This window comes from Pecten maximus, chromosome 13 (assembly GCF_902652985.1).
Source record: "Pecten maximus chromosome 13, xPecMax1.1, whole genome shotgun sequence".
In the NCBI taxonomy this organism is placed as follows: domain Eukaryota; kingdom Metazoa; phylum Mollusca; class Bivalvia; order Pectinida; family Pectinidae; genus Pecten; species Pecten maximus.
This window is the reverse complement of record NC_047027.1, coordinates 11,313,456-11,334,677: the sequence shown is the minus strand read 5'-3', so window position 1 is coordinate 11,334,677 and position 21,222 is coordinate 11,313,456. Positions and strand designations below refer to the sequence as shown.

Below are 21,222 nucleotides of genomic sequence, written 5' to 3'. Positions count from 1 at the left end.
CATATGGACTTGCACATGCTTCGAGTTATTAATATCTAGACCGACTTTTTATTCGATAAAAAACAATTGAAATATAAGGATTGAATCTTGATTTGGTCGATTTCGATGATTAAGAAATCGACCAAATCAAGATTCAACCTTAATTATATAGATCACGTGACCCATACAAAATATGAGCATCAGGGGATGAACATTGGTTGAAACAAAAAAAGTCTTAAAAATTCTCGTACTTCTGGCTATATCTAAATCAAACTTATACAAATCGATTCCATTAGATAACGGAAACTGAGTGTTGTTAGATCCTCTTAATATGTCACTTTCATTGTTTATAGCTCATTCATTTCAAATATTTGTTGTTCTTTATAGATTAAAAAATCAATTAGCCTTACGAGCATACGGTCAGTATCTAGATTTCCCATTTTCTATTTTGAAATCAAGAAACTTCGTACTAGAATAACGAAATTGCACCAGCTAAGGTTAAGTTAAGGTTAAGTTTTCAACCTATAAATTTTGGATATTTTCCCTATAATGTCTGGTAGGTTAATCAAACACACACAAACCATTAAGTTGATCATTAACTTTATATTAATACGCTATTTACATTAAATTGTACAATTATGCATTTTTAATAGATATAACTTCATATGAATAAATCGATTCCTCATCCAACAGGAACATCTGGAATGGAAGAATATGTGACATTATCATCGCTATCGCTGAAAGTGTCGATTGTTGCATAAAATGTTCACTCAGACTTTTAATATGATATTAATTTCATTTTAAGATTAAAAATTAATTTGTCAGTATATATTGTACACTGTATATCATATGTGAAATAAATGAAGGTGGAGTGAGATATCCATCAACATGAATACTTGCTTTTATTAACGTGCATTCCAATTTAAGTTCACATTATTTGGCGATTGATAAAATGCTACATTATAACTTCTCAGAACAAAACGTATCATCATATTCAATGACGTCAAAACTGATACCGTAAGTGTCAAATATAGATCAACTGAAATGTATCACGTTAGGTTTAATATTATGGAAAATGCGCTTCTGTGCTCTATCGTAATACATCACGTACCATGTCTTTATGATGGTAAACAAGATGATATATACAATGCTTAAAACTTAACATCAAAACTCTAAAATCACAAAAGTCTAAAAGTTTCGATACCAAATTTTCACGTTTGATAGTTACTACATGTAGGTATGATCAAAAGTCTTAAAAATAAATGTAAAACGCTTACATAACTATTTGATGTTTGATTACCGATTTAAAGTAATTGATTAGGAATCGATAAGATTATACGGGCCAACCCTAAGATTATTATCATACCAGATTACAGTTCCTTAGAGTAGATTACACACACCTATCTGTACATTGTAATATACTTACCTGTGTTACTGTGTTAGGTACAGTAGATTAAACACACCTATCTATACATTGTAATATACTTACCTGCGTTACTGTGTTGTGTACAGTAGATTACACACACCTATCTGTACATTGTAATATACTTACCTGTGTTACCTGTGTTAGGTACAGTATATTATACACACCTATCTATACATTGTAATATACTTACCTGTGTTACTGTGTTAGGTACAGTAGATTAAACACACCTATCTATACACTGTAATGTACTTACCTGTGTTACTGTGTTAGGTACAGTAGATTAAACACACCTATATATACATTGTAATATACTTACCTGTGTTACTGTGTTAGGTACAGTAGATTACACACACCTATCTATACACTGTAATATACTTACCTGTGTTACTGTGTTAGGTACAGTAGATTACACACACCTATCTATACACTGTAATATACTTACCTGTGTTACTGTGTTAGGTACAGTAGATTACACACACCTATCTATACATTGTAATATACTTACGTGTTACCGGCTGTGTCACTGTGTTGGGTACAGTAGTTTTATTGGCTGAAACAAAAATGATTCAAGCTTTTAAGATGCAAACATCAATGTATCGTGCACATATACAGAATGGATTTTACTATTCTGTTTCTTTTACATTGTGACATACCTTTTTCCTGAAACATGGAATCCTGTTTTGCTCCTTTGACTATGCATGAAAAACAATTTATCAATAAAAGACCGGCTACCATGCTCTTAAAAAGTGTATAAAAACTATTTAAATTCGATAATAATCCCCAATGTGACGACTATTTATATGATTTTCTATTCTATCGTTTATTTTCTTTTATATTACTGTTCTTTTTAGACAAATATATCGCTAAACTCAATGTGAAGAAATGAAATAAAATAAGAAATGAACAATGATCCAACTAAATCACACTCTTTATCTGAATTTATAAATCGACAAGTATGATGAGGTAAAGATGAACAAGACTTGCTGAAACATATTTTGTAGATTATCTCGTCAGCTGTTTGAATACGTACCACAGGAATATTTACAATGCAGACGGACCACAAATATGGAGCAATCAAACGTGTTTAGAGAAAATTTACAATCCACTGGGTCCCGTGTATCGTAATTCGAAGCGGGTATCCGAGGAGGCGGTGTTATTTTCGGAACTTTGGTAAAATACCGTGTCGGTGTTGATGACACAATTGAAGCGGAACTTGCCGAGCTCGGCCGAGCTGTTGACGGAGATGACGTCGGCTGGTGGGTTTGCCGTGAGCTCAGTGTTGATGGATTTGTTATCAGGAGCTTACTCGTCGGTTTGGTTGTGGTAGAGACCCGTCCAGCTGTAGAAATGGACAGATAATATATAATAATACACTCGAATCATGTTCGTCAAACGAGGGAATATATTGTTTTTATAAAATTTTGAATCAGTTATTATTGTGAAACTCCTGGAACAGTTGTGATCCTGAAAAGTCCGTCATAACCATATAACTTATTGTTTTCAATATTTTATCGCGATATGACAGAACATAAGTCGTATTCGAAACTCGTTTGTATGTCTGGTGGGGCCTTTAATGTTTATAATTCGGTTTCTTTTAGGCAATGTCACATTAGACCCATCCGATCCTCGGCAGTAAGCTCGGTGGTGAACTCATCACTGTGAACTAAATACTACACAAAGAACTAGGTTTACAATGTTATAGATACTGTCGAAGCCAATATTCATTGATTTAGGAATTATAATTTAATTTGAATTTATATTTATTTCAAAATGTCTCTCAAATTTGACATGGAATAGAATGCTCAGTTTTTGACGATTTTTGAGTCCTTTATTGTATGCAAAATATAGGAAGAGAATGACAGAATATTGTTAACCAACTTAATGTCTTGTACGATCAAGTTTCGCGAATTTCGTGGGCTATAAAAATTTACGAAAACCAATTTCCGGAAATAGTATCACGGTAAATCGCAGCGATAAAATCGTTTGGCATAAACATCCGAAATTAAGTCGCCGCAAAAGTATGTTTGTTTGCAGTTATAAAACGTTCATTCATCACAGAGTTGTACAAAGGTACACAAAATGCTAGCTGCTTTCAATACTGATTATTATATACAATAGAGTGAAAACTAATTTAATATACAGCTGTATTATTTGTCTAGTTTTAAACCTATTACGAAAATAGAAATCCTGATAAACAACGGGAATGTTTTCGTCCAGCCAAATGTTTCAGGTAGGCATTACTTTACTGACATGATTTCCATAAGATAACTTATATCAAAGATTATACATTGCAGCTTTCAGTTATCAATTTAATGTATGGCGAAGACTTCCAATAAAACTATTTTCGATGGATTTCTCTAAGTAACTTAACAATACTTACCACAGGAAAATTTGCAGTGGAGACGAACGACCATAACGGAACACTTAAATTTGCTCAACGCAAATTTACAATCGACGGGATCCTTAGGGTTGTAGAATGAGGCTGCGATTTGTGGTGGAGGTGTGAGCTTTGGTACCTTTGTCAAATACATAGTTATTGCCTTCACTGTTGTACTAGATATTGGTGTTGTCGTTGTTGTACTAGACACTGGTGTTGTCGTTGATGGCGATGCTGTACTAGACACTGGTGTTGTCGTTGATGGCGATGCTGTACTAGACATTGGTGTTGTCGTTGATGGCGATGTTGTACTAGACACTGGTGTTGTCGTTGATGACGATGCTGTACTAGACACTGGTGTTGTCGTTGATGGCGATGCTGTACTAGACATTGGTGTTGTCGTTGATGACGGTGTTGTACTAGACACTGGTGTTGTCGTTGATGACGATATTGTACTAGACACTGGTGTTGTCGTTGATGACGATGTTGTACTAGACACTGGTGTTGTCGTTGATGGCGATGTTGTACTAGACACTGGTGTTGTCGTTGATGACGATATTGTACTAGACACTGGTGTTGTCGTTGATGACGATGTTGTACTAGACACTGGTGTTGTCGTTGATGACGCTGTTGTACTAGACACTGGTGTTGTTGTTAGTGATGACGCTGTTGTACTAGACATTGGTGTTGTCGTTGATGACGATATTGTACTAGACACTGGTGTTGTCGTTGATGACGATATTGTACTAGACACTGGTGTTGTCGTTGATGACGATGTTGTACTAGACACTGGTGTTGTCGTTGATGACGATATTGTACTAGACACTGGTGTTGTCGTTGATGACGATGTTGTACTAGACACTGGTGTTGTCGTTGATGACGCTGTTGTACTAGACATTGGTGTTGTCGTTGATGACGCTGTTGTACTAGATACTGGTGTTGTCGTTGATGACGATGTTGTACTAGACACTGGTGTTGTTGTTAGTGAAGACGCTGTTGTACTAGGCATTGGTGTAGTAGAGCTCATCGTTTTGGCAGATGAACCAGTTGTTGAAGGATTTGTTGGGTTACTATGTAAAGCTATCGGTGGTGTTGAAGCTGTCGTACTAGACACAGGTGTTGTGGAAACTGTTGTACTAGACACTGGTGTTGAGGAAGTTGTTGTACTAGACACTGGTGTTGAGGAAGCTGTTGTACTAGACACTGGTGTTGTTGTTGATGACGGAGTCGTGCTAGACACTGGTGCTGTTGTTGATGACGCGGTTGTACTAGACACTGGTGTGGACGCTGTTGTACTAGACACTGGTGTTGTTGCTGATGACGATGTCGTACTAGACACTGGTGCTGTTGTTGATGACGCGGTTGTACTAGACACTGGTGTAGGAAGCTGTTGTACTAGACACTGGTGGTGTGGAAGCTGTTGTACTAGAAACTGGTGTTGTTGCTGATGACCATGTCGTGCTAGACACTGGTGTTGTCGTTGCTGATGACGATGTCGTACTAGACACTGGTGTTGTCGTTGATGACGATGTCGTGCTAGACACTGGTGTTGTTGTTAGTGATGAAACTGTTGTACTAGACATTGGTGTTGTGACTGTTGATGACGATGTTGTACTAGACACTGGTGTTGTCGTTGATGACGCTGTTGTACTAGACATTGGTGTTGTCGTTGATGACGCTGTTGTACTAGATATTGGTGTTGTGACTGTTGATGACGATGTTGTACTAGACACTGGTGTTGTCATTGATGACGATGTTGTACTAAACACTGGCGTTGTGACTGTTGATGACGATGTTGTACTAGACACTGGTGTTGTCGGTGATGACGCTGTTGTAATAGACATTGGTGTTGTTGTTGGTGAAGACGCTGTTGTCCTAGGCATTGATGTAGTAGAGCTCATCGTTTTGGCAGATGAACCAGATGTTGAAGGATTTGTTGGGTTACTATGTAAAGCTATCGGTGGTGTGGACGCTGTTGTACTAGACACAGGTGTTGTCGTTGATGACGATGTTGTACTTGACACTGGTGTTGTCGTTGATGACGCTGTTGTACTTGACACTGGTGTTGTCGTTGATGACGCTGTTGTACTAGACAATGGTGTTGTCGTTGATGACGATGTCGTGCTAGACACTGGTGTTGTTGTTGATGACGATGTTGTACTAGACAATGGTGTTGTCGGTGATGACAATGTTGTACTAGACAATGGTGTTGTCGGTGATGACGGTGTTGCACTAGACACTGGCGTTGTGACTGTTGATGACGATGTTGTACTTGACACTGGTGTTGTGACTGTTGATGACGATGTTGTACTAGACAATGGTGTTGTCGTTGATGACGATATTGTACTAGACACTGGTGTTGTCGTTGATGACGATGTTGTACTAGACACTGGTGTTGTCGTTGATGACGATGTTGTACTAGACACTGGTGTTGTTGTTAGTGAAGACGCTGTTGTACTAGGCATTGGTGTAGTAGAGCTCATCGTTTTGGCAGATGAACCAGTTGTTGAAGGATTTGTTGGGTTACTATGTAAAGCTATCGGTGGTGTTGAAGCTGTCGTACTAGACACAGGTGTTGTGGAAACTGTTGTACTAGACACTGGTGTTGAGGAAGTTGTTGTACTAGACACTGGTGTTGAGGAAGCTGTTGTACTAGACACTGGTGTTGTTGTTGATGACGGAGTCGTGCTAGACACTGGTGCTGTTGTTGATGACGCGGTTGTACTAGACACTGGTGTGGACGCTGTTGTACTAGGCACTGGTGTTGTTGCTGATGACGATGTCGTACTAGACACTGGTGCTGTTGTTGATGACGCGGTTGTACTAGACACTGGTGTGGAAGCTGTTGTACTAGAAACTGGTGTTGTTGCTGATGACCATGTCGTGCTAGACACTGGTGTTGTCGTTGCTGATGACGATGTCGTACTAGACACTGGTGTTGTCGTTGATGACGATGTCGTGCTAGACACTGGTGTTGTTGTTAGTGATGAAACTGTTGTACTAGACATTGGTGTTGTGACTGTTGATGACGATGTTGTACTAGACACTGGTGTTGTCGTTGATGACGCTGTTGTACTAGACATTGGTGTTGTCGTTGATGACGCTGTTGTACTAGATATTGGTGTTGTGACTGTTGATGACGATGTTGTACTAGACACTGGTGTTGTCATTGATGACGATGTTGTACTAAACACTGGCGTTGTGACTGTTGATGACGATGTTGTACTAGACACTGGTGTTGTCGGTGATGACGCTGTTGTAATAGACATTGGTGTTGTTGTTGGTGAAGACGCTGTTGTCCTAGGCATTGATGTAGTAGAGCTCATCGTTTTGGCAGATGAACCAGATGTTGAAGGATTTGTTGGGTTACTATGTAAAGCTATCGGTGGTGTGGACGCTGTTGTACTAGACACAGGTGTTGTCGTTGATGACGATGTTGTACTTGACACTGGTGTTGTCGTTGATGACGCTGTTGTACTTGACACTGGTGTTGTCGTTGATGACGCTGTTGTACTAGACAATGGTGTTGTCGTTGATGACGATGTCGTGCTAGACACTGGTGTTGTTGTTGATGACGATGTTGTACTAGACAATGGTGTTGTCGGTGATGACAATGTTGTACTAGACAATGGTGTTGTCGGTGATGACGGTGTTGCACTAGACACTGGCGTTGTGACTGTTGATGACGATGTTGTACTTGACACTGGTGTTGTGACTGTTGATGACGATGTTGTACTAGACAATGGTGTTGTCGTTGATGACGCTGTTGTACCAGACATTGGTGTTGTCGTTGATGACGCTGTTGTACTAGATATTGGTGCTGTCGGTGATGACGCTGTTGTACTAGACACTGGCGTTGTGACTGTTGATGACGATGTTGTACTAGACACTGGTGGTGTGGAAGCTGTTGTACTAGACACTGGTGGTGTTGCTGATGACGATGTCGTACTAGACACTGGTGTTGTTGTTGATGACGGTGTCGTGCTAGACATTGGTGCTGTTGTTGATGACGCGGTTGTACTAGACACTGGTGTGGAAGCTGTTGTACTAGACACTGGTGTGGATGATGTTGTACTAGACACTGGTGGTGTTGCTGATGACGATGTTGTACTAGACACTGGTGTGGATGATGTTGTACTAGACACTGGTGGTGTTGCTGATGATGCTGTTGTACTAGACACTGGCGTTGTGACTGTTGATGACGATGTTGTACTAGATACTGGTGTTGTCGTTGATGACGATGTTGTACTAGACATTGGTGTTGTTGTTGGTGATGGCGATGTTGTACTAGACACTGGTGCTGTTGTTGATGACGCGGTTGTACTAGACACTGGTGTTGTGGAAACTGTTGTACTAGACACTGGTGGTGTTGCTGATGACGGTGTCGTACTAGACACTGGTGTTGTTGTTGATGACGGTGTCGTAGTAGACACTGGTGTTGTTGTTGGTGATGACGCTGTTGTACTAGACACTGGTGTTGTGACTGTTGATGACGCTGTTGTACTAGGCATTGGTGTAGTAGAGCTCATCGTTTTGGCAGATGAACCAGTTGTTGAAGGATTTGTTGGGTTACTATGTAAAGCTATCGGTGGTGTTGAAGCTGTTTTACTAGACACAGGTGTTGTGGAAACTGTTGTACTAGACACTGGTGTTGAGGAAGCTGTTGTACTAGACACTGGTGTTGTTGTTGATGACGGTGTCGTGCTAGACACTGGTGTTGTTGTTGATGACGGTGTCGTGCTAGACACTGGTGCTGTTGTTGATGACGGTGTCGTGCTAGACACTGGTGTGGAAGCTGTTGTACTAGACACTGGTGTTGAGGAAGCTGTTGTACTAGACACTGGTGGTGTTGCTGATGACGGTGTTGTACTAGACACTGGTGTTGTCGCTGATGACGGTGTCGTACTAGACACTGGTGTTGTTGTTGATGACGGTGTCGTGCTAGACACTGGTGTGGAAGCTGTTGTACTAGACACTGGTGTTGAGGAAGCTGTTGTACTAGACACTGGTGGTGTTGCTGATGACGGTGTTGTACTAGACACTGGTGTTGTCGCTGATGACGGTGTCGTACTAGACACTGGTGTTGTTGTTGATGACGGTGTCGTGATAGACACTGGTGTGGAAGCTGTTGTACTAGACACTGGTGTTGAGGAAGCTGTTGTACTAGACACTGGTGTTGTGAAAACTGTTGTACTAGACACTGGTGTTGTGAAAACTGTTGTACTAGACACTGGTGTTGTGAAAACTGTTGTACTAGACACTGGTGTTGTTGATGACGTTCTTGTACTAGACACTGGTATTGTGACTGTTGATGACGATGTCGTGCTAGACACTGGCGTTGTGGAAGCTGTTGTACTAGACACTGGTGGTGTGGAAGTTGTTGTAAAAGACACAGGTGTTGAGGAAGCTGTTGTACTAGACACTGGTGTTGTTGATGACGCGGTTGTACTAGACACTGGTGGTGTGGAAGCTGTTGTAAAAGACACTGGTGTTGAGGAAGCTGTTTTACTAGACACTGGTGGTGTGGAAGCTGTTGTACTAGACACTGGTGTTGTCGTTGATGACGTTGTTGTACTGGACACTGATGTCATTGGTGACGATGCTCTTGTACTAGACATTGGTGTAGTAGAGCTCGAAGTAGATGTTTGGACAGATGACCCAGATGTTGAAGGGTTCGTTGGGTTTATACTATGTGCAGCTATCGACGGTGCGGACGCCGTTGTACTAGACACTGGTGTCGACCCTGTTGTACTAGATACTGGTGTGGACGCTGTTGTACTAGATACTGAGGTCGACCCTGTTGTACTAGATACTGGTGTAGACCCTGTTGTACTAGATACTGGTGTTGACCCTGTTGTACTAGACACTGGTGTTGACCCTGTTGTACTAGATACTGGTGTAGACCCTGTTGTACTAGATACTGGTGTTGACCCTGTTGTACTAGATACTGGTGTTGACGCTGTTGTACTAGATACTGGTGTTGACGCTGCTGTACTAGATATTGGTGTGGACCCTGTTGTACTAGATACAGATGTGGATAATGTTGTACTTGATACTGATGTGGACGCTGTTGTACTAGATACAGATGTGGATAATGTTGTACTTGATACTGATGTGGACGCTGTTGTACTAGATACAGATGTGGATAATGTTGTACTAGATACTGGTGTGGACGCTGTTGTACTAGATACTGGTGTGGACCCTGTTGTACTAGATACTGGTGTGGACGCTGTTGTACTAGACACTGGTGTGGACACTGTTGTACTAGATACTGGTGTGGACGCTGTTGTACTAGACACTGGTGTGGACGCTGTTGTACTAGATACTTGGGTGGATAATGTTGTACTAGATACTGGTGTGGACGCTGTTGTACTAGATACTGGTGTGGACGCTGTTGTACTAGACACTGATGTCGACCCTGTTGTACTAGATACTGGTGTGGACCCTGTTGTACTAGATACTGGTGTGGAAGCTGTTGTACTAGATACTGGTGTGGATGCTGCTGAAGGCATTGGTGATGTAGAACTCAAACTTGACGTTCGGACTGATGAACCAGATGATGATTGGTTTGCTGGGTTGCTATGTGCAGCTATTGATGGTGTGGACCCTGCTGTACTAGATACTGGTGTGGATGATGTTGTACTAGATACTGGTGTGGACGATTTTGTACTAGATACTGGTGTGGACCCTGTTGTACTAGATACTGGTGTGGACGATGTTGTACTAGATACTGGTGTGGATGATGTTGTACTAGATACTGGTGTTGACCCTGTTGTACTAGATACTGGTGTGGACCCTGTTGTACTAGATACTGGTGTGGACCCTGTTGTACTAGACACTGGTGTGGAAGCTGTTGTACTAGACACTGGTGTGGACACTGTTGTACTAGATACTGGTGTGGACGCTGTTGTACTAGATACTGGTGTGGATGATGTTGTACTAGATACTGGTGTGGACCCTGTTGTACTAGATACTGGTGTGGACCCTGTTGTACTAGATACTGGTGTGGACCCTGTTGTACTAGATACTGGTGTGGACCCTGTTGTACTAGATACTGGTGTGGACGATTTTGTACTAGACACTGGTGTGTATGATGTTGTACTAAATACTGGTGTGGATGCTGCTGAAGGCATTGGTGTGGTAGAACTCAAAGTCGATGTTTGGACTGATGAACCAGATGTTGATGGATTCGTTGGGTTGCTATGTGCAGCTATCGACGGTGTCGACGATGTTGTACTAGATACTGGTGTGGACCCTGTTGTACTAGATACTGGTGTGGACACTGTTGTACTAGATACTGGTGTCGACCCTGTTGTACTAGAAACTGGTGTCGACCCTGTAGTACTAGATACTGGTGTTGACCCTGTTGTACTAGATACTGGTGTGGACCCTGTTGTACTAGATACTGGTGTGGACGATGTAGTACTAGATACTGGTGTTGACCCTGTTGTACTAGATACTGGTGTGGACACTGTTGTACTAGATACTGGTGTGGACGCTGTTGTACTAGATACTGGTGTGGACCCTGTTGTACTAGATACTGGTGTGAACCCTGTTGTACTAGACACTGGTGTGGACCCTGTTGTACTAGATACTGGTGTGGACGATGTTGTACTAGATACTGGTGTGGACCCCGTTGTACTAGATACTGGTGTGGACCCTGTTGTAATAGACACTGGTGTGGACCCTGTTGTACTAGATACAGATGTGGATAATGTTGTACTAGATACTGGTGTGGACGCTGTTGTACTAGATACTGGTGTGGACCCTGTTGTACTAGATACTGGTGTGGACGCTGTTGTACTAGACACTGGTGTGGACGCTGTTGTACTAGATACTGGTGTGGACCCTGTTGTACTAGATACTGGTGTGGACCCTGTTGTAATAGACACTGGTGTGGACCCTGTTATAATAGACACTGGTGTGGACCCTGTTGTACTAGATACAGATGTGGATAATGTTGTACTAGATACTGGTGTGGACGCTGTTGTACTAGATACTGGTGTGGACCCTGTTGTACTAGATACTGGTGTGGACCCTGTTGTACTAGACACTGGTGTGGACGCTGTTGTACTAGATGCTGGTGTGGACCCTGTTGTACTAGATACAGATGTGGATAATGTTGTACTAGATACTGGTGTGGACGATGTAGTACTAGATACTGGTGTGGACCCTGTTGTACTAGACACTGGTGTGGACACTGTTGTACTAGATACTGGTGTGGACCCTGTTGTACTAGATACTGGTGTGGACCCTGTTGTAATAGACACTGGTGTGGACCCTGTTGTTCTAGATACAGATGTGGATAATGTTGTACTAGATACTGGTGTGGACCCTGTTGTACTAGATACTGGTGTGGACCCTGTAGTACTAGATACTGGTGTGGACACTGTTGTACTAGATACTGGTGTGGATGATGTTGTACTAGATACTGGTGTGGACACTTTTGTAGGCATTTGTGATGTAGAACTCAAACTTGACGTTTGGACTGATGAACCAGATGTTGATGGGTTCGTTGGGTTGCTATGTGCAGCTATCGATGGTGTGGACCCTGTTGTACTAGATACAGATGTGGATAATGTTGTACTAGATACTGGTGTGGACCCTGTATTACTAGATACTGGTGTTGACGCTGTTTTAATAGATACTGGTGTTGACCCTGTAGTACTAGACACTGATGTCGACCATGTTGTACTAGATACTGGTGTGGACCCTGTTGTACTAGACACTGGTGTGGACCCTGTTGTACTAGATACTGGTGTGGATGATGTTGTACTAGATACTGGTGTGGACCCTGTTGTACTAGATACTGGTGTGGACCCTGTTGTACTAGACACTGGTGTGGACCCTGTTGTACTAGATACTGGTGTGGACCCTGTTGTACTAGATACTGGTGTGGACCCTGTTGTACTAGATACTGGTGTGGACGCTGTTGTACTAGATACTGGTGTGGACGCTGTTGTACTGGACACTGGTGTGGACGATGTTGTACTAGATACTGGTGTTGACCCTGTTGTACTAGATACTGGTGTGGACCCTGTTGTACTAGATACTGGTGTGGACCCTGTAGTACTAGACACTGATGTCGACCCTGTTGTACTAGATACTGGTGTGGACCCTGTTGTACTAGACACTGGTGTGGACCCTGTTGTACTAGATACTGGTGTGGACCCTGTTGTACTAGACACTGGTGTGGACCCTGTTGTACTAGATACTGGTGTGGACCCTGTAGTACTAGACACTGATGTCGACCCTGTTGTACTAGATACTGGTGTGGACCCTGTTGTACTAGACACTGGTGTGGACCCTGTTGTACTAGATACTGGTGTGGACCCTGTTGTACTAGACACTGGTGTGGACCCTGTTGTACTAGACACTGGTGTGGACCCTGTAGTACTAGATACTTGTGTGGACACTTTTGTAGGCATTTGTGATGTAGAACTCAAACTTGACGTTTGGACTGATGAACCAGATGTTGACCGGTTCGTTGGGTTGCTATGTGCAGCTATCGATGGTGTGGACCCTGTTGTACTAGATACTGGTGTCGACCCTGTTGTAATAGATACTGGCGTTGACCCTGTTGTACTAGATACTGGTGTGGATGATGCTTTAGTAGCCACCGGTGTAGTTAGCGTTGAACCCGACATTTTGGCTGATGAACCAGTTGTTGAAGGGCTAGTTGGGTTACTATGTGCAGTTGTCGACGATATGGACGATGTTTGACCGGAAGTAATTTTATATTGTCCTGCTTTGGTAGAAGTTATAGTCGTTGAGACCACAGGTGTCGTTGAAAATCGGCCAGCTAGGGGATAGAAATTTAATAAGATATCGACATGGGCCAAAAATTTAGAAAACATTGATGCTCTATTTCTTTGCCGCTGTTTAGTGAAGAGTAAAATATTCATTTCGTTCTATAGCTATATTTTAATTAATGTTTTAGGCAAGAAACGCATGTATAGCTTTCGGAACTCGAGTAAAGTGTTAACGCATAAGGTTAAAGGATAATGTCACTTTGCACAACTGCAGTGAGCCAAATGGCGTTACAAACAGTTCAGGGCAGTTTTTAGAGAAATAAGATTTTTCTACTATTAATGGGAACATGGCATAAACATCAAAGAAAGGCCGAAAATAATTCATATAGCTTTTTTAAATGATTACCTACAATACTGTATTTTGTTTTGATAACCAAATAATTGTAAACTCCAGTAAGCTACAGTAATCTTGCATCTATTCGCATATAGGCAGTATAAGAGTGAGATCAGCACAAACATTTACATTTTAAATGGCCAATAAATGTGCCGAGAGCCTAAACCAGGGACAACAGGGATACTCGCTACATCCGGAAGTAATCTCTAAATAGTCGTGGAAATAAGAACCGACACATGCTACATACAAAAACACGTTACATAACTAGTATAACTATCACGTCATATTCTTACCACATGACAGAGGGACAATGCTGGTGCACTATGGGAATGGAACAGTTGAACGTGCTGAGCGAGAACTTGCAATCTATGGGATCCTTGGTGTTGTAGAACGCCGCTGGTGTCCTAGGCGGAGGGGTCATGTGAGTTGATAAGGTCAGATAGGTGGCAGTGTTGGCGGTGGTTGACGTCATAGAAACACCGGAAGAGACCACTGTAGTTGGATAAGTAGTTGTGGAGGGAGCTGAAGTCGTCGGGGCTAAAGGAATATTTAAATCATTTCATATAAAAAGTGAATGATTGCTGCTGATATTCAAGCTATTGAACTTGCATAAATCGGTTGTCGATCCAAAAAAATACTTTGAGTTTTAAAATACAGGGGAATATAGGTAATTGAAAATAGACAATCGATAAAAATTAACATTGTATTAAAGGGACATTGACAAAGAACAAAGATAGTAACTTCACTCCGAAAGTGTGGGCGTGTTCTAGTCCACCAACGACAACGAAACCCCGGGACGTATGGACAAAAACTATCAAAGACTATGGAACACCATGTTACCTTCCATGTTCAGGGGATTGAAAACTTACATAACCTTCACTTATAAAATGAAGCAATTGAATGATACCTGGAAGTTGTTTGATTGGACAGCCGAGAAGGTCAATGCGCATGGCAACATTTTTGTGCCACTGTCTGGGATAGATGCGCACACACCTGGCCCAGATAGGACATCCGAGGTCATTGGTGACGGGTGTGTCCAGGTCCGTGTTTCCATTAAATAGCTGGTAATCAAGTGGTATCATATTAATGTAAAACATGTTTTGGTATTCAGTGAAAGTATCTTTGTTATTTGGGATAAATTAGGAATATATCATAAAAAGTCAATGTACATATAAGTATTGGTAAGAATGATAGTCTGATACGCCGCCGTACTTACTTAGATAGTATTTCAATGTGATACATTTTCTTCTAAAATGAAACGGAGCATTGACTTTGTGGAGTTATTTATGTTTGTGTTGATATATGTGTGGCGTTACTGTTCCAGGGGTATCGACCCAGTTATATACTATAATGTATAGATATTATGTTATATATGACCAGAGTTCTATTTAATGTTAAAGACATTTTATTAACAATACATTTGTAATACACGTATCAAATAGCAGATATATCACAGTAAAGCTTCACTTTTCTGTGAAGATATTTGTACCTCCAAAAAAAGTAATCAGGTATTATATCTGGCAAGGGCATTGAAAATAAATGAACTGGAGATGAATTAGAGTTTTCAACTTTAATGGAAAGCCAGTTAACCTGCTAGGACTTTCTGATACAGTATTGATATCTAACATTTCTGTTTCGTGCAATAAAACTGGCATTCCTGTTTCCCTTCACTTTGCCTTTTTATTATACTAACATGGCTTCTCTGTTTTCCCTACCCTTTGCCTGTTAATTATACTAACATGGCTTCTCTGTTTTCCCTTCACTTTGCCTGTTTATTATACTAACATGGCTTCTCTGTTTTCCCTTCACTTTGCCTTTTTATTATACTTACATTCATGTTTTTCCTAGTCTTTGTAATTTTGTTTTTGTTATACTAACATGCCATCTTTGTTTTTCCTAGTCTTTTCCTTTTTTATATTATGCTAACATTCCTGTTTTCCTACCCGTTGCTTTTCTGTCGTTTCTTTCAATAACCGTTTCTATCATTTCATTTACTTTCAATTCCCGTTTCTGTCATTTCATTTACTTTCAATACCCGTTTCTGTCATTTCAATTACTTTCAATACCCGTTTCTGTTAGTGTGTTACGTTATGAATACCAATACCTTCTGTTGCTTTAAAAGACATATAGCGTTTCGTTTTAAACATTGTGTGTCAATTTAAACATTTTAAACACTTACCGTTTCGTTAGCGCCGCCTACAGACACCCAGTGTTGACAGTCATAGCTGTAGTGGACAGCGTACTTAGTGACCCAGTCCTTACAGCAGCCGTTCCTCCCTTGTGTTGTCACGCCCCTCATCAAGTGTGGCACGCTGAAGTTTACCTGTAATTACCACGTGTATACTGTAATCAATGTGTACGTCAGGTGTGGCACGCTGAAGTTTACCTGTAATTACCACGTGTATACTGTAAACAATGTGTACGTCAGGTGTGGCACGCTGAAGTTTACCTGTAATCACCACGTGTATACTGTAAAGAATGTGTACGTTAGGTGTGGCACGCTGAAGTTTACCTGTAATTACCACGTGTATACTGTAATCAATGTGTACGTCAGGTGTGACACGCTGAAGTTTACCTGTAATTACCACGTGTATACTGTAATCAATGTGTACATCAGGTGTGGCACGCTGAAGTTTATCTCTAATTACCACGTGTATGCTGTAATCAATGTGTACGTCAGGTGTGGTACGCTGAAGTTTACCTGTAATTACCACGTGTATACTATAAACAATGTGTACGTCAGGTGTGGCACGCTGAAGTTTACCTGTAATCACCACGTGTATACTGTAAAGAATGTGTACGTTAGGTGTGGCACGCTGAAGTTTACCTGTAATTACCACGTGTATACTGTAATCAATGTGTACGTCAGGTGTGACACGCTGAAGTTTACCTGTAATTACCACGTGTATACTGTAATCAATGTGTACATCAGGTGTGGCACGCTGAAGTTTATCTCTAATTACCACGTGTATGCTGTAATCAATGTGTACGTCAGGTGTGGTACGCTGAAGTTTACCTATAATCACCACGTGTATACTATAAACAATGTGTACGTCAGGTGTGGCACGCTGAAGTTTACCTGTAATCACCACGTGTATACTGTAATCAATGTGTACGTCATGTGTGGCACGCTGAAGTTTACCTGTAATTACCACGTGTATACTGTAATCAATGTGTACATCAGGTGTGGCACGCTGAAGTTTATCTCTAATTACCACGTGTATACTGTAATCAATGTGTACATCAGGTGTGACACGCTGAAGTTTACCTGTAATTACCACGTGTATTATGTAATCAATGTGTACGTCAGGTGTGGCACGCTGAAGTTTACCTGTAATTACCGTGTATACTGTAAACAGGGTGTACGTCAGGTGGGGCACGCTGAAGTTTACCTGTAATCACCACGGCTATACTATAAACAATATGTACGTCAGGTGTGGCACGCTGAAGTTTACCTGTAATCACCACGTGTATACTGTAATCAATGTGTACGTCAGGTGTGGCACGCTGAAGTTTACCTGTAATTACCACGTGTATACTGTAATCAATGTGTACGTCAGGTGTGGCACGCTGAAGTTTACCTGTAATTACCACGTGTATACTGTAAACAATGTGTACGTCAGGTGTGGCACGCTGAAGTTTACCTGTAATCACCACGTGTATACTGTAAAGAATGTGTACGTTAGGTGTGGCACGCTGAAGTTTACCTGTAATTACCACGTGTATACTGTAATCAATGTGTACGTCAGGTGTGACACGCTGAAGTTTACCTGTAATTACCACGTGTATACTGTAATCAATGTGTACATCAGGTGTGGCACGCTGAAGTTTATCTCTAATTACCACGTGTATGCTGTAATCAATGTGTACGTCAGGTGTGGTACGCTGAAGTTTACCTGTAATCACCACGTGTATACTATAAACAATGTGTACGTCAGGTGTGGCACGCTGAAGTTTACCTGTAATCACCACGTGTATACTGTAATCAATGTGTACGTCATGTGTGGCACGCTGAAGTTTACCTGTAATTACCACGTGTATACTGTAATCAATGTGTACATCAGGTGTGGCACGCTGAAGTTTATCTCTAATTACCACGTGTATACTGTAATCAATGTGTACATCAGGTGTGACACGCTGAAGTTTACCTGTAATTACCACGTGTATTATGTAATCAATGTGTACGTCAGGTGTGGCACGCTGAAGTTTACCTGTAATTACCGTGTATACTGTAAACAGGGTGTACGTCAGGTGGGGCACGCTGAAGTTTACCTGTAATCACCACGGCTATACTATAAACAATATGTACGTCAGGTGTGGCACGCTGAAGTTTAACTGTAATCACCACGTGTATACTGTAATCAATGTGTACGTCAGGTGTGGCACGCTGAAGTTTACCTGTAATTACCACGTGTATACTGTAATCAATGTGTACGTCAGGTGTGGCACGCTGAAGTTTACCTGTAATTACCGTGTATACTGTAAACAATGTGTACGTCAGGTGTGGCACGCTGAAGTTTACCTGTAATTACCACGTGTATACTGTAAACAATGTGTACGTCAGGTGTGGCACGCTGAAGTTTACCTGTAATTACCACGTGTATACTGTAATCAATGTGTACGTCAGGTGTGGTACGCTGAAGTTTACCTGTAATCACCACGTGTATACTGTAAACAATGTGTACGTCAGGTGTGGCACGCTGAAGTTTACCTGTAATCACCACGTGTATACTGTAATCAATGTGTACGTACGTCAGGTGTGGCACGCTGAAGTTTACCTGTAATCACCACGTGTATACTGTAAACAATGTGTACGTCAGGTGTGGTACGCTGAAGTTTACTTGTAATCACCACGTGTATACTGTAATCAATGTGTACGTCAGGTGTGGCACGCTGAAGTTTACCTGTAATTACCGTGTATACTGTAAACAATATGTACGTCAGGTGTGGTACGCTGAAGTTTACCTGTTATCACCACGTGTATATTGTAATCAATGTGTACGTCAGAGGTGGCACACTGAAGTTTACCTGTAATCACCACGGCTATACTATAAACATTGTGTATTTTTTTTTTGTTATAACCGGTATCATGTATTTTGCCGATTAAGGCTGAAAGTAATAAAATGATTCGGTTTGATTAAATCGCTGTAGGCTGTTCCAAAGATCGAACGGTAATATCAGCGTATATGCTAAAACGTTCCAGAGACTCAAGGATTTCTTCATTATCAGTAAGTTTGAAATTAAGTATATGTTTGGAAAGCAATCTTTATGAACGCGATCACGAATAATAATGTGTTTGAGGTAGAAATGAAATAATTTAATTTTGGATTTAGGTTACAAAGTTCACCTAAAATTCAGAGTTTCGAAAAAATCATTGCTAATTTGTACAATGGCTTTTACCTGTATAAACTGGTTCCTGTCGTTGGTTGCGGCCACCCACGCCCCGTTTAGGACAGTATTATTACCCAGAGTCTGTTCTGTAGTGTTCAGTACGGATCTAGAGGCGTCGTACACGTTCTTAGGGTCGACGGATCCGTAATCACTAGACGAGGATATGGATGTCACGTGACCCTGTGCTGTCACTAACGGATTCCTGCAAATATCTGCAAATTTGGATTGAAACCAAAGTCGAGAATAACACATTAAGTTCAATTCTGTAAAACACAAACTTGTTTTATCATGTCTTTCCCTCTCTCCCTTCTTCAGTTTAGTAAACTCTGACTGCGAATAAGTTATGTATAAGCCGTGAAATTACCAGAACGTCTACTAGACGGCGCCATTTTGAAAGGACTGATCAACGCAATTTTAGTGTTTTCTACTGTTACCCAATGATTTCTGCAAAAGACCTAACGTCAAGCGAGCATTTTGTCAAAAACTAAAATATTGCGTAAAAGGGTGCATAGCTGACGCGTACAGTTCCTAGAGAACTGTGTCAATACACGCTGTGGTTGACAACATAAGTTAATCTGAGGAGAAAAAAGTTGATTGTGAATATATCAATTAATTAAAAACGCAAAAGGTACTAAACAAAAATGTTGAGTTGTTTCTTTTAATTATGTTAACAATACTGGTGTAGATTCACTGGAATTATATTATATAAGCAACCACGGCTGCCGTAGTTACGAACGATTTGTTTGTTGTAAAATCGCTGCCAACTGCGGGCATGCTATCGTATACGCACTCAAAATGAGGTACAATCTTTTATGTTATCTATTGAAAGCCCCAATATGCAATATTTTGCTTGAAAAGAAAAAATAAAGATTTTCTGCATAGGCCTAATTTCAATTTTCCAAGGTATTTTGCAGAGAGACGTATCTCCATTCACGATCGCTTGCGAAACGAAGTTCGACAAAATTGCAAAATATGGCGTACAATGGGGCTTGAGAGAGATCTATTTTCAATTTCCATTATTTGTGTTTTTTGTTTTAAAGGATTCCCGCAGTTATGATTTATTCAATTCATCCAATTTCTCACATAGGTCCCAGGGTGGTCCGGTGGTTGGTAGCCTCTATCACGAGTGTTAACAGATCCCGGTCTCAAATGTTGACTAGCCAAACTCTATCAGGAGTCAAGATATCCCTGCTCCCTCAAGTGCTGGTCAGCCAAACTCTAACACGAGGGTTGCGATTAATTAAATATTTCACTCCCTAGGGGTTTGACAGGGAATCCCACCCCGAGGGGGAGATTCTTAAGTTGCCAAACACGAAGCTTGGCCGGAGTATTTGGCAGCTTAAGTATCTTACCCCCGTGACGAAATGCCGTTGATGGAAACGTACAAAAAGTACGAGTAGCTTGATTCAACCTATGGTGAGATAAGAAATTCTCCTATCCATGACAGGCATATCCGCACTTTAACCTGGATGAAATTTTCTTATCTCACCCTAGGGAAAAGACAAGCTGCACGTGCTCTTTGATCGTGCTCTTGTTCTCAATACAGTGACGTCACTGATCTGACCTGGAACTACTTTTATGGGGTAATACATCTATATACTTTGTCTGCTTCAGCAACAAAAGACATTCAGATAAGTTGTAAGGCACCTACTGTAGCCTTGTCATAGTAGTCAGGCGCCGTCCACATGTTGCTGTTCACAAACTCTTTTTTTTTTGGGGGGGGGGGGGGGGGGGGGGGTGTTAAAATAGGGGGATCCACATGCTTGGGGGGGGGGGGGGGGGGGGGGATCCTATCACACCCAAAAAGGGATTCTGTTATTCTCTTACGCTGGACGGAGATATCCGCAGTTTTTACACGTGCTCTTCTCGCGTTCTCAAAAATTGTATTTCGCCACATCAACAA

The 21,222-nt window shown here is 41.3% G+C and overlaps 2 protein-coding genes across 2 annotated transcripts; both read right to left on the bottom strand.

The window, feature by feature from the left end:
- Positions 1-567: 567 nt before the first annotated feature.
- LOC117340430 (uncharacterized threonine-rich GPI-anchored glycoprotein PJ4664.02-like) lies at positions 568-16,192 on the bottom strand. The gene is given in 8 exon segments (XM_033902190.1): positions 568-678; positions 1,911-1,955; positions 2,436-2,744; positions 3,786-5,315; positions 5,317-13,584; positions 14,222-14,465; positions 14,836-14,989; positions 16,108-16,192. Coding segments are annotated over 5 exon segments (10,014 nt in total). The 5' UTR covers positions 13,430-13,584; positions 14,222-14,465; positions 14,836-14,989; positions 16,108-16,192; the 3' UTR covers positions 568-661.
- LOC117340429 (inactive carboxypeptidase-like protein X2) lies at positions 14,218-19,708 on the bottom strand. Its single transcript, XM_033902189.1, has 5 exons — positions 19,684-19,708; positions 19,329-19,531; positions 16,108-16,251; positions 14,836-14,989; positions 14,218-14,465 (listed from the first exon to the last, which is right to left on the bottom strand). The coding sequence occupies exons 1-5, from the start codon at positions 19,706-19,708 to the stop codon at positions 14,218-14,220; spliced, it is 774 nt and encodes a 257-aa protein (XP_033758080.1).
- Positions 19,709-21,222: the final 1,514 nt, after the last annotated feature.